The sequence below is a fragment of the Mesitornis unicolor genome, unplaced genomic scaffold (genome assembly GCF_000695765.1).
Source record: "Mesitornis unicolor isolate BGI_N332 unplaced genomic scaffold, ASM69576v1 scaffold22210, whole genome shotgun sequence".
NCBI classification, from domain to species: Eukaryota; Metazoa; Chordata; class Aves; order Mesitornithiformes; family Mesitornithidae; genus Mesitornis; species Mesitornis unicolor.
This window is the reverse complement of record NW_010157882.1, coordinates 14,037-28,675: the sequence shown is the minus strand read 5'-3', so window position 1 is coordinate 28,675 and position 14,639 is coordinate 14,037. Positions and strand designations below refer to the sequence as shown.

At 38.8% G+C, this 14,639-nt stretch overlaps 1 protein-coding gene and 1 long non-coding RNA gene across 2 annotated transcripts; both read left to right on the top strand.

Moving 5' to 3' along the window:
* Positions 1–3,923: 3,923 nt before the first annotated feature.
* On the top strand, positions 3,924–9,368 carry LOC104538579 (mucin-2-like). Its single transcript, XM_010181833.1, has 5 exons — positions 3,924–3,993; positions 5,650–5,914; positions 7,903–8,017; positions 8,716–8,806; positions 9,166–9,368. Exons 1-5 carry the CDS (start codon positions 3,924–3,926, stop codon positions 9,366–9,368), a joined length of 744 nt encoding a protein of 247 aa, XP_010180135.1.
* Positions 9,369–12,916: 3,548 nt separating this feature from the next.
* Positions 12,917–14,398, top strand: LOC104538564. The gene is made up of 3 exons (XR_728117.1): positions 12,917–12,991; positions 13,833–13,902; positions 14,302–14,398. It is a non-coding gene; the product is annotated as an uncharacterized LOC104538564 (long non-coding RNA).
* Positions 14,399–14,639: the final 241 nt, after the last annotated feature.

Below are 14,639 nucleotides of genomic sequence, written 5' to 3'. Positions count from 1 at the left end.
TTTCTACACCAAACCATTTAAGGAAGGCCATTTAAGAACGTTATACTCCAGCTAGCATCAGCATATACTTTACACTATTGTATTTGTTTGAATAAAAAAGAATGCCAATAATCCAAATACTTTCACAAGGTCACAGCGATGAAATTAGTGGTAGAGCTGAGATTAGTCCAATCAGAAATTGAATACCTTAGGGTATGGCTACTTCTGCAGAGCAAGGTCACAGACAGAACATTGCTGCTTAGTTTGACAGCTTGTGATCAGCAGCAAGGCAGGAATTCAAAAGCAGATAAGGAAAAAATTTCAGTCACTAGGTATAAATGTACTTTCTGAGGTATTTGTACAGTGGTCCTCCTGGGATTGCTGTGACAAGACTGCAAGGAGATTTCCTCTTGGTTTCTTAACAGATAGAAACAGACTCCAAATTCTTGAAAAAACATTTATTCTTCCTAGCACAGTAAGACTAGCCAGATCTCTGTTTAATTTTATCTTTAAATAATACAAGTTTTCCGTATAGGCCATTTTCTTCTGCAGTGTGAGTCAGAACGAATATAATCTTCCGTGTATGTTCTCTTTTTAACAGAAACTATACTGCAAAATAAATTTACACTGTAATTAATATGAACATTGAAAGTTAGTTACGCTGATGAAATGATTAGAAATAGTCTCATAAAAGTTTAAGGGTAAGGAAGCACTCAATGCATTGACACAGTTATGAGTCAAAAGACGTTTATCTCTCCTGCTGCATCTGCTGCTATAACAAACACACTTGCCATGCAATCAACTTTTTTTTTTTAACTTCAAATTTTAGCATTGCCTGTTGCTATTGTTGTTACAGTTATAGCACTGGTGTTATGGCTCCTAGGTCACGCATATAGTGAAAGATTATGGGAACTTGTATTTCCACTCATGGGCTTCAGAAACTTTTACAAAACTACCTCTGTTAAGACACAGCAGCGGGACCTAAATATGAAAACACTCCTTCTCTTTGTTTGTTCTGGTGAACAGTGTTCTGGCTTGAACAGCTTTTACCCAGTTAGGCTTAAGTTACCCATATGTTCTCAGTTGTAGCATCCCTACTGCAAGAAGATTGAAATGCATGCAAATTATAAGCAGCAGTATCATTAGTATTAAGGGCAAACGAACACTGACATTGGAAAGAAGAAGATGACTTCTGACTAAGATGACCAGAAGCAAGGAATGGCATGAAGTTCCACAGACTAGTCAACTCAGATATAGAGAACTGATGTAAGCTGAAAGCAAAGATGCTAATGCTAAAGCAGAATTATCTTTTTCCAAAAATGATTGCTTCAGAATTGATTACTTCAAGTTGTCAAAGAGATTATAGCAAATAAATTAATGCGTACGTATGGATGCAGAGTTCTCTGTGCACTAAGATTCTTCTGTTTTAAAATGTGTAACCCAACCAGCTGTAAGGTAGCTGAGCATGAAATAAAAAGGCTATGACTGTCTACCTCAAATACTGATTATTTCTGACAGGCATATAAAGCAGCTGCTAGACAGGATCATTACCCTTCTGGCAATAAGGAAACAGAGATGGTATAGTTTAGGACGCTTCCTAGTGCTAGCAAACGGTACAGCTACTTACAAATTGTGATGGTAAAGATACGTACTCGCTTCTCCTCAGATCAGCACAGCTATGTAAGCTTGAGTGTAAATTCTGTTAGAGTGGTCTCAGTGCTCAAAGGCACATTGCATTCACTTATTTTCCAGCTTAGGATATCACAGCAAGCCACAGCTTCCTATATGTCCAAAGAAGGGACACTAAGAAGTTGTTGGTCACTCAAAAAGAAAAAAAAATAGTCTAGCTGAGATATAGAAGTTTTGTGGCAGAGAAACCTGAATGGAAAATATGGAAGTTTCCAACTTACACCTGTGAGCATACATATCCAATCTAGTCTAAAAAGGGACCAGGTCTGCTGTGTACATGGAATTGCTGTTACAGTTCGCAAAGACTGTATATGAATCATGTCATGGAGGTTTTTTTTTGGGGGGGTGGCAATAGTAGTTCCACACAGGAGACTATCTGAAAAAAAACCACAAGAAGGAAAAGAAAAGCTCAAAAAAAGTCCTTTGGGAATCAAAGAGTTTTGGTGGCATAAAAGAGAGAAAAGTCCAAGACAGGAGATGTCTCTGAGGTTTCATAAGAAGTTAAACCTGCTAAAGTAACTATCAGGGAAAGATCTCTGTAGACAGTGTTTCTTTTTTTTTTCTCTAGATGGTTTGTTCTACCTGGTTATCGCTGTTTTTATTTCGATTTCCAAGAATGAAAATTGATTTTACATTCTTCTAGTAATAGACTCCCAAAGGAGAAAAGGGTGACTACTTAATTTCAGTCATGAGTGTTGAGTGAATGATACCCTATGTAAGGGTTAGAGAAGTGCAAATCTGTATCCTCAAATAGCAAAAGCAGAAAATCTAAAACCTTTTGAGATGTATTGAGGGAAAACAAGAAGATGATCGGGTTGAGGTTAGGCTGATAAAAGCAGCAAAAAAAATAAACCAGCTAAAGACTATGCCTTTATTACAAAAGGATATTTTCAGTTGACTAAAGCAGCCAAAACGGCTAAGTGAAGAGTTTTCTTTGTGTTTTACAAAATAGAAAAGTTCTACTCGTAATTTAAGTAATGTAAGTAAGGAACACTCTGAGCAATTAAGAGGATTAGAGAAACTTTTGATGAGAAAATGCAGAGCCTGGCTTGGAAGCTTTAGGAAGAAAAGTTAGTGCTATGAAGCAGCCGTGTTAAAAGATCCTTTGAAGTAAGTGTAGTTTACCTCAAGGATCCTGTGTTTTGTCTTGTGAAGAGAGTTGCAGAAACACCATCTCTGAAGTGTTACCTAACATCTCTGAATACTTCATCTTCTGTATTTCTGAAGCAGCACTCTGAACTCGTTCCTGGTTCTGTTCTCTGCTTTCTTCTCCCTATGACCCTCTTCATCTTTGCACAAAGCAAAGCTGACCTTACAGCGTAGGATCTGCTGTGGGAAAGTAGACCGCAGATCTACTGTTCATGTAGAAAGTAACCAAGAATGAGCTGTTTAGGGGGTTTCTGTCTGGAAACAATTGTTACTCGGTCTGGACAGTAACATGTTCCCCTTTTTCATTTTTTTTTCTTTTTCCCTAAAGCTTAATATGTTGTGAGAGTCTCTACAACCTTTTTGATGAACTTCCTGTTGCACTATGACAGTGTTTGGTAGAGCATCTCTTCTGCTGTGTATTTCTTGAACTTCCCTTGTCACCCCATCTCAGTTATGTTTTGGGCACAAAATGCAGTATGGGCTGTATCTTGTTTTAGGCACCCCCCAGAGCTTTACATATGAAAGGAATCCAACATAATCCAACAATTGTTTTGCTTGCAAAATAATTTTACAATGCATAGTGTAACATTTTTATTTGTAAGGGTTACTGTTGTCTACAAGGAGCTTCACCAGCGTCTTTAAATTTTTACAGAAATCATTCTTTGTGATGGTGAAAAATGAAAAATCCTTTGACTTTGAAGGCCTTGTTTGAGGGCATCTCATAATAAACTTCCTTCAAGGGATTTCTTTGTTCAGCCACTCCAAAATTCACTATTTGTTATAGGAGTTATTGAAGGTTAAACTTGGTATGAGCACTTGAAGGATTTAAAAGCATAGCATCCTGTAGATGAAATAGGGCAATAAAAAATTGCATGATTACTGAATCAATATTATACTGGTTCCTGTATACTGAATTCCTTCATTTATGGTGAAAAATACCTGTCTGTTTACTTCTTATCTTCTGTAAATATCACGCCTATTTTTTTACCCCTCCTCTTTCCTCCTCCCTTTGTATCTCCTCCCTTGTGATAGAATCAGTTGCATCAGTAGATATTATATAAGGAAAAGTTTTCAGCGGAATTCCCAGTTCACCCCCCTTAGCCACCATGGGGCTAAGAGTCGCCAGCCTTTTTATCTTCTGGCTGGCTTTTTCCTATGCAAATGAAATAAGAAAAGGTAAGCTCTAGAATAGAAATATTAGCAAATTGCCTCCTGGAAAAGCAGGAGAGAATTAAAATGCCACTGCAGAGGTAGAAGGAGGCAGTGCATTTAAATAACGCACTGAAGTTTTAATGTGCCTTAAATTTCTTAAACTGTCCAATACTGAGGCTATGTGGCTCAGCCAACGCAAGTAGATACTGTTCTCTTCGGAGAGATTACCTATATCTACTTCATTAATCTCTAGTTTGATGTACTTGGAAAATACTTTCAATGTTACTTTTCTTTCCACGTGTTAAGACTTTCCTAGGTATGGCAACTGCTTGACAGAAAGTAACTATAAGAGTCTTGGAGGTTCATTGTTATAGGAATGAAGAAAGTGGATGGTTATCCCTTCCATTACTTTGGAATGACATAAATACTTTCTTCATAAGTAAAGGTAGTAACATTGGACAAAGCTCATTTTGACATTCAGGACATTAATAATCCTTCTGTAAAAGCTCTGATGTACTCTATTTGTTTTCAGCTTTGTTTGAAGTGTTGAAATGGAGCTCTTATACCGAAAACTGTTTTTGGAGGTGTAGGTGTTGAATTTTGTGCAGTGATCAGGTTTGGGTTATTGACCTTGGTCTGCTGCATCTTGAATTCAGCAATGGGAGGAAAGCATTATCTTGCATTTGGTAACCCAGCTATGAGCTCTGGGAGGATCTCTGTAGGCTTCCTTCTGGGAAGAGAAGCATGCCAACTTGGCTGGATGTATCTGGTATGATGGTATGATTGATACCATCAATGCACAGTAACCTAGAGGTCCCCTTGGTAGTTTTGCTTTCTCAAATTAAACACTACAAGAAAATCTAGAGAAGGTGAGTGGCATATGTGCTTTTGTCACCTTGGCAAGCTTCCCAAGGAGGCTCAGCGTTTATTTTTACTTCTAATCTACAGCGTCTTGAGATTTATCAGACTGTCTTATTTTGCATTATTTGTTGCTATAGATGGCTGGGAAGAGAACAAATATAACAATCTTCGACTTTTGCTATTGCAACCCCTCCCCAATCTTTTTTTTTTCTCCTACTGCAGTTTTCTGACCTATCTTCTGAAGGATTTCTGTTCTGTTATAATAGAAATCACTACTTCTGTCAGGAAAAGAAGGAATTCTTTAAGAACTCCTGTTGTGCGCATGTCCTTTCATAACATTTAACCTATTTGTCTTCCAGAACAGGAGCGGTACTTCCTTGGTTTCCTAACTGTATTTCCTTTCCAGTCCATCATGCATCAGGGAAGAAAATAGCTCTTACTACTTAATATTGTTAAAATAATACTGTGATTCGGAATACATTCTTATGCTTGGCAAAGCAGCCCCATTGCACTGATGCACCAGCTTGTTAGTGGTCAGAGGGTTACATTTTCCCACCTCATGGAGAATTTCTTCACCTTTGGTGGTGATTATAAGATATTCCCAGGTCTCAGCAGTATTTGTTACTGTCTTATTTTCCATTAGAGATGCACCTCTCTTCTGTTTAATAGGCAGGTACTTGCTCAAACTTGAGATCTGCAGAATCACTGGGCATGTGATTGCAAGCAGTTTCTAGGGTGTAATGCAACACTTACATTTTCTTGTTTCTGGCTCATTCATTTCACTTTTTTGATGCCTGTTTCTTTTTCAACACTTAAAAGGAAGGACAAGAAACCATGGCCACTACATCTGCAGCACCTGGGGAAACAACCATTTCAAAACTTTTGATGGAGACATGTATCAGTTCCCTGGCGTTTGCGAGTATAATTTTGCTTCTGACTGCCGAGAGTCGTACAAGGAGTTCTCTGTCCACATTCAGCGTGCTCTGAACAGCAACGACCACCCCGAGATCCAGTATATCCTGATAACAATCAAGGACTTTACAGTGTACCTCACACCAAAACTGGCTGTCGTGGATGGGCGGATGTAAGTTCCTTTACTGTAGTAGTATTTCAGAGAAATATGCTGGGAAGATGAAAGCAGGATTGTTTCTTTACACAGCTGTCTGTGTACCATTAAGGTAACTGCTACAAGCATTTCCACAGGCAAAAAAAAAGCCCTTTGAAATGCACCATAAAAATGGCTTTGAGGAGGGGCTTTAGTATTAATCATCACTTCTACACTGGCATAAGAGATAACTTAAATATAAGTCAGGAAGAGATCTGAGTGAATTGCTCTTTTTCTGGTTCTGCAGGAAACAGTGCAGCCCATGAGCGAGATCTTTAATTGACCTAAAATGACATAGCTTCATTTGTTTTACAGCATCCCATTGAGATCCCTTAGCAGATAGTCTAGCAAATCCTCGAAAATGAAGATCCGTTCTCTGGGGTCGTTTTCTCTTATTTTGTGGCAGAAGAGAGTTGGTTTTTTTCTGATCTTCATAAATAATCCTTTAAGGTCCAATAGCCATTCCTCAAGGGATTATAACAGATATAATGTATGTCTAAATTAACAGTTTGTATGTGGCAATATGTACTTCTTCACAGTGGGCTGTGAAGAATTTTTCTCCTCCTGTAACATGATCAAACAAGGAACTAGTCTGACACCATTACTGGTGCCAAGTACTGTCTTAACCTGCCATTTCCTATCACTAGCCTATCCTGTCACTGTGTGTATATGCACACACTGAAACAACTGCAGCAACTCATCGGTTAAGGCATAGTTCTGAAGATGGAAGAAACTGGCAGTTGATATGTCTTAGCATAATTTTTAAAAAATACTTCTATTGTCATTGAAGGTCTGGGTTTTTTCCGGAACTCGGCTTTTGCTCTTAAGTTTGGAAGCCACTGCAATGAAAATACGTTCAAATTATAATCCCTCTCCAAACACATGTTATTTTAAGGCCTCATTGTCCAGAGGATGAACAATGCAGCCAAAAGTGGAAATAATGACTTCTAAATTCCCATCTAGTATTTATATGTGTAAGTCTTTTGGCCATGTTAAAAATGCCTGAATGCCTGAAAATTCCAAAATAACTGGAAAAACACCAGTGACACGAAATTAGGAAATAAAATTCTCCCAATAGACTAGTTAAGAGATGCGCATAGACATACACGAATCCTGATAGGTAACAACTATATGGCCAAATCAGTAGAAAATGAACTGGTTATTTCAACAAGATCCCAGTATACATTGCTTCTGTTCGAACAGACTCTAGTTCTTTAGATTTTATAGGATGAGGCTGCCTGCCACAATCCCTTTATTGCTGAAGGAATTTCAGCAGTATGTCTTGTTACGTAGTGTACCATAAGACAGATGTACAAGAACCAGAGAAAGATCTGGCCAGTCACAAACATCTATGCTCAGCCTTCTGCGAGATATCTTCTGTCACATTAACATGCCTTGCTGTGAAAACTGATGAGCTAACTACTGAAACTACTGAATTTCTCTTAACATGCACCCTTCTTTTCAAAGTTATGTTGGCAGTTCCTGTATCTGCCTGTGCTTTTTGAACTCTCTCTTGAGGAGGAAGATCCTTGCAAAGGAATATTGATTCTCTCTGAAATGGTTGTCGTATCTTTTGGTAAACAAAACATCCATTTATGTTGTTAATTCTTTCATTGAAGTAAATTATTAGTGAGTGTTTGTATATCCTCTGTTAATACCACAATAATAATAGATTATCTTTTGATTAAGTTGAAGATATCTGACATTTTGGCTTTTTTCTTAAAGAGCTCATACTCTTGGGGAGGCTTTGCCTCTGAAATTGCTTTGCCTTTTAAAGGCAACGTGTAATCACATCAGGCCTCAGAAAGAGAGGATTTTATAACTCATTAAAACAAGACATCCTGTGAAGTTAGAAGCAGGTTGAGAGAGACTAGTTTCTCTATTTATTAGGGTATTTGGCTTATTACAGACCTTATGTCACCCTTTATATTTCTGTACTGATGTAAACTCTCTGATTTTCTTCCTAGTGTGAAGACACCTTACTACAGCTCTGGTTTGCTCATTGAGACCAATGACATTTACACCAAGGTTTATGCCAAATTAGGCCTGACTCTGATATGGAATCAGGAAGATGCATTGATGGTATGTATGACCCAAGTCTCTTTTACTGGTATTTCTTGGACTTAAGAAACTACTGTATACTGAACTGAAGTAAAATCTCAGGAACTGAACAGAGCTAGTGTTAGCCTGACCCTTCCAAGGTACTTATAGTACCTTATTTTAAAAATATAACATTGCTTTCTCTGCAGTGTGATAGAGGTAGCAGTACGGCATGTAGATGATCTTACTGGCTTCAAGAAAGGGCAAAGGAGCTTTCTGAGAAGTCTCTAGTGTTTTTGCTATAGCACCCTCACAGTCCAATCTCCATTTTCCTTAATTTGTTTTTTTAATTATTACCATCATCAACTTTTCTAAGTTTACCACAGTGGGGGAAAAGAAAGGGGGGGGGGAGGGGAAAGTCCTGTGATTTTAAGAATGTTTTCCCTTTTCATCTTTATGGTTACAAGACATGATTACAAAAGAGTAACCATGGTGTTAAATGCCATTATTGAATTTCAGGAGCTTCAGTAACTTTTTCTGTGTTAATTTTGCATCTAACTGTGTGTTTAGTAACTACGTTACAAATTAATTTGCAATCGCTGCCTGGGTTCACCATCACTTCTGTAATTTAGCAACTTCCCTTTCAGGTAAATGTATTTGCCTTGGAGTGTCTTCATGCTCCAGATCATTATTTTCTGTTTATTATTGTTTTGGGTTTTTTTTTTCTTTCCATTACCTAGGTGGAGCTGGACAGCAAATTTAATAACCATACATGTGGTCTCTGTGGGGATTACAATGGCATTCCAATCTACAATGAGTTTATCAATGGAGGTGAGTCATTCTACCACGCTGACAGATACCACAGAAGACAGGCTGATAAGCTTTGTGCATAGGAGCATTACAGGAGAGAAAATCTCACCTCAGAGATTTCTGTGATTGCCCCAGAATAAGTAGTGCTGCATTCCTTGTCTAAGGTTATTTTATTCCAGATGAACCATCCTGTTCTTTTCTCTACTGGCCTTCTTTTCTCATTACCACTCTAAATTTTTGAGCACACTTAGGCATAATAAACATAATTCAGAGTAGAGACCTGTGTCTAACAGGCATATTTGATACCATAGAAACGCAGATGCTCCTTGTTGTCTATTTTTGTGGCTCAGCAAGTCCTCCTTGTAATTTTTTTCTCATAGATGCAAGCTACAATTCAATTACATACGGGAATTTACAGAAGATCAACAAACCCAATGCCAAATGTGAAGATCCTGATGAAACTCAGGCTATTCCAAGCTGTAATGGGCATGTGAGTATTCCTAGTGGTGAACTTCACTTGCGTGGGCGTGTGGAGACATCCTTGTGCTACGGGGAGTTAGTGTGGGAGGAGCTTCTAGGGTGAATGGTTTCTTCTTCCTTTCTTGAGTAATTGTTGCTGTTCAGAAGACAGCAGTTTTTTTGACAAGACAGGAAGTGTCTAGAAGCTCAGGTGCTTACAAATCTCTTAAATACTATTACTCTTCCCCCTTAGCGTGATGAGTGTGAGAGGTTGCTGACTTCCTCTGCATTTGCTGATTGTCGGCTACGTCTTAATTTGGAAATGTACATCCAAGCCTGCATGCAAGACAAGTGTGCATGTAATAGAAATGAGGACTCCTTCTGCCTCTGCAGCACCATCTCTGAGTATTCTCGTCAGTGTTCGCATGCGGGTGGCCGGCCGAGTGAATGGAGGACACCGAACTTTTGCCGTAAGCAGCTGTATAAATTATACAAAAAAACATTCTGTGGATGTAGCACTGTGAAACATTTACATTCATTCCTCCTTTACAAAACTATAGGCACATATTATGCATTTCATACCAGTAGTGCAACAAACTACACACAATATCCTTCCTGTTTTCTTCTTCTATTACCTTTGTTATTCAGAAATTTTCCTCAGCAAGTAGAAATTCTATTCCCATTAAAAAACTGTGCAGTCTGATGCTGCAGATGACTGGGATAATTTGATCTCTTTGAGACCAAAAGAAAAAAATATAAAAAGCAGAGAAACCAGTTCAAAAACAGATGAACATGCTTTGCCAGGTGGAGTCTGGCTTGGGACACCGCTGGCTTGAGGGGAGCAGGGGATACGATCTGCGGTTTGTAAGGAATAATAGACTTCACACTCAAATAACTGGTGGTGTCTTTCTCATTCTTTCAGCCAAGACCTGTCCTGATACCATGGTCTATAGAGAAAGCAGCTCACCCTGCATGGACACTTGCTCACACTTGGAGGTCAGCAGCCTTTGTGAGGAACACTACATGGACGGTTGTTTCTGCCCTGAAGGCAAGTATTATTCTAGGTGTTGGGTATGGAACAAAACCAAGAACTTTGGCAAAGGAGGTCATAACGAAAATATTAAATTAGTCAAATTATATCTTAAAAATTAATATTCCTGCTCATTATTTCCCCACTACGGGAACATAGCTATAAGGTTGTTGTTTTTTTTTAAAATAGGTCATAATTACTTAATTAATCAATTATTTTATAGTTAAATCGTAGTAGCAAAATGACAGGTAATAAATCTGTTTTTTAATTCTCAACAAATGGACTTCTGCTAATATGTAGAAAGTCATGTATTTTAGGTTGAATAATTCTGAAACAATGGACATCTTTTGCCCAGAGAGTGTTAATTGAGGACAGTGAGTGAAATTCTCAGACTTACTGGGAACCTCAGGGAAAAAAAGATTACGATGGTAGTCTACAGAGTAGGCCTGAGGGTCTGAAAATCTACACATGTATAATTCTGAGATTGTTCTTGTATACTTCATCTGTGTATTATATAAATGGCCAGACTTATATTTTCAAGTTGGATAAAAGTATTTTCCATGTGTCTTGAATTACAAAAAGTAGAAACAGTATTCTTCACAGTTTTGATAATCTCAGCCTCTGCTTTCAGAGTTTCTCCTTGGTGGAAATGGTTTATTTCAGAAAGAGCTGGTATAGTTTACTGTTCTGCTTTACAGGAACTGTGTTTGATGATATTACTGAAAAAGGCTGCATTCCTGTTAGCCAGTGCCACTGCAAACTCCATGGAAAGAAGTATTCACCTGGAGAAAGCATTACCAATGAATGTGAAGAATGGTAAGGGTCATGTTCATTTTTACACCTTTCTTCAGATGACTGTAAACGGTCTGCGTTTTTCAATCTTCCACTTTGTCATAGGAGACTTCTTGAAAGCACTCAGAACTTAACATTTATCTTGCATGTCTATACAACCAGTTTTCTGAAAAGTTTTATTCTATTTGTGTCATTTGTTTTTTCCTCAGAGAGGAAATCTTAAGGAAATGATCAAAGATATAGTTTTATAACACCTGGGGATATCTTGCTGTTTGCTAGGTATATGGATGATTTCAGCGCTCTCCTACAATATCTACAAGCATTTTTTTTATTATTTGTCTGTTTATAGCACTTGTGATTCGGGCAGATGGTCATGCAAAGATTTACCCTGTCCAGGCACATGTTCAGTGGAAGGAGGTTCCCATATCACCACCTTTGATGGGAAGAAATACACCTTCCACGGAGACTGTTACTATGTGTTGGCCAAGGTACTGTGCACTGTAGGGCTTGTCTCTTGTAAATGCAGGTGTCTATTTGCTGATACATAACAGCTGTGTATTGTTACTTTATTTCATTTTTATAGGATGATGGAAGTAGAAATGTTGAAAGCTTCTCCATCAGGGGGAAGTTGAGCATTTAATGCAATGGGTTGATAACTTAGTTGGATAGTGGACTATGTGTGCTGTCATTGTCCAGTGGAGTCCTTCCTGTATAAAGAAATCAAAGAATAACTCTGGCTGCATGGATAGGTAGACTGCAAAAATCGTAAGTTCTTTGAATTAGGTGCCCTCAGCCAGACCTGTAATAGCTGTTTCTGTGTCTGAGTGTCAAAGTCAGCTAGGGAAAGGAACTCAGCAGCTATTTCATTCATCTGTCCCTAAAATATCTGGTGACCATTCTTATAGAGATTTACAAATATCTTGTTGAACTAGAAAACCATACCACTGATTTTTTTTGAAAGACAGTTCAGCTTCCAGAGTCAGTGCTGACATGGTGGTCTTAATAGCTAATTTCTACAGTAATCGTTATTGTAACTGATGACGTTAGTCTTTATTTTGAAAATCATCTCGTGAGATGATTGGGCTGAGGCTGGGCAGAGAATGGCTTGAAAGCAGTACTGAGAAGAAGGACTTAGGGGTGTCGGTCGATGAAAAACTCAACATGAGCTGGCACAGCATCCTGGGCTGCATCAAAAGAAGTGTGGCCAACAGGGCAAGGGAGATGGTTCTGCTCCTCTACTCTGCTCTGGTGAGACTCCATCTGGAGTACTGCAACCACTTCTGGGGCCCCCAATGTAAGAAGGACATGGAGCTGTTGGATTGGGTCCAGAGGAGGCCATGAAGATGATCAGAGGCTGGAGCACCTCCCCTATGAGGACAGACTGAGGGAGTTGGGGCTGTTCAGCCTGGAGAAAAGAAGGCTCAGGGGGGACCTTATTGCAGCCTTCCAGTTCCTAAAGGGATCCTGCAGGAAAGCCAGGGAGGGACTTTTTACAAGGGCAGGTAGCAATAAAACGAGGAGGAATGGTCTTAAACTGGAAGAGAGGAGATTTAGACTGGATATTAGGAAGAAATTCTTTCCTGTGAGGTGGTGAGACACTGGCCCAGGTTGCCCAGGGAAGCTGTGGATGCCCCCTCCCTGGCAGTGTTCAAGGCCAGGTTGGACAGGGCTTTGGGCAGCCTGGGCTGGTGGGAGGTGTCCCTGCCCATGGCAGGGGTTGGACTGGATGAGCTTTAAGGTCCCTTCCAACCTAAACCATTCTATGATTCTATGTTTGATTGGACTAATGGACATTTATTTCCCTGTGATTGTAGGGTACTGTAAATGACAGTCATGCTCTCCTGGCAGAGCTAGCTCCCTGTGGCTCCACAGAGAGGCAGACCTGTTTGAAGACTGTTGTGCTGCTAGTAGATCACAAAAAAAATGTAAGTGTTCTCTCTGTTTTGCCAGATATGTTGAAAATTATTGTATTTCCTTTACTGTAGAGCAGTAACTAATTCTTCTAGAGTCACTATTGTGGATAGACGAGGCACCCCAGACAGGAGGTTACTTTATTCAGATATAATTTTAAAAATCTAATTTAGGTTATTTTTGGAAGAGGTCCCATTTCTGTCTGTTGATACAATCCAACCTTCTTAAATGTTTATATTTTCATTCATTTTAGTATTCTGTTTGGCTATAAGAATATGTATACTTTATTTATACAGAATTTTGCATAAATGTAGACATAATTTTCCTGCTGTGTTTCTAGTCTTCTACTTCCTTGCCAGCAAAAGTAGAACAAAGCCAAACCAAATCAGAAACCCATCATTTTATGTTTCTGTTTGTATGGACCAGCATTTTATGAGGAAGCTAGACAAACTACTGTCTCAACATGCCAGAATCACACTTAACCATTACGCTGAAGCTGTGTCACATGCTTTTATAGGGAATAGGAACTTGTTATAGGTTCTGCAGGCTCAATATTTTCTTTTACTTGCTGAAACCAAGATGCCCAATATAAATGAGCTTTGCATTTTGTTACTGCTATAAATTGTTGTAGAGAGATATAAGTGGAACACTGAATAGCAAGACCAAAATTTACTTGTATCCTGCAGGTCAGCTGCTGCAATCAGTTTGCAGACATATTCTTCCTTTCAAAGATTTTAAGTTCACAGTCTAAAGGTGCAAAATATCTCCCGTTTTTGTTGTTGTTTTTGTGTTTGTTATCGGTTCCTTTTCCTCTCAGTACCTGGAACCTCACTGATTCTCTCTGCCCTTATACAGGTGGTGGTTTTCAGAGCAGACGGCAGTGTGTTACTGAATGACATGGCAGTGAACGTGCCTCATGTGTCAGGTAAGGGTCATAGCCCTGTGTGTGACATGTTGCACTCCTGACTTCTCAAGTGCAGGTATATTTTTTCAAAGACACAGTGGAAGAGAGGCATGTGAAATTTGTTACATTTTGGAACAACTTGGGGAGGAATGTGATTTAATAGTCATCATTGAGAATTTCATGGGCAGACTGACTCTGTAAGCAGTGGATGATTGATTATAGATAATCAACTTGCTAAGTTAGCGAGGACCAGCAGTCTATCTAGATGGCCAGTGATTTTTAGAGGAAAAAAGAATTTCATTTGATCCTGATCTGAGAGTTTTCATGGCAGTTGATACCTTAGAAGCTAGTAAGAAGTGTTACTTTCGGCAGCCTATATGTGTGTTAACTGCATAGTTCCTGGTTTGTTGTTTATTTCAGCCAGCTTCTCAGTATTCAAGCCATCTTCCTACTACCTTATTGTACATACTGCTTTTGGACTTCGGCTGCAGATCCAGTTGTTTCCAGTAATGCAGCTGTTTGCAACTGTGGATCAATCAGTCCAAGGAAAACTTCAAGGCAAGTGTCTAGTCAAACAAAGCAAAGCTATGCTGTTCCAGTCAGGTATTCTTTACATGGGTGATAATTAGTGCTATTTTTTTTTTATTTAAGAGGAGTAAACTAAAAAAGCAGAAACCAAAACATTTGAAGAGAATTGACTCAAGCAAACTGGAAATGCATTTTTATTATTTCATATTGAAGTGACATATCACTCTGGT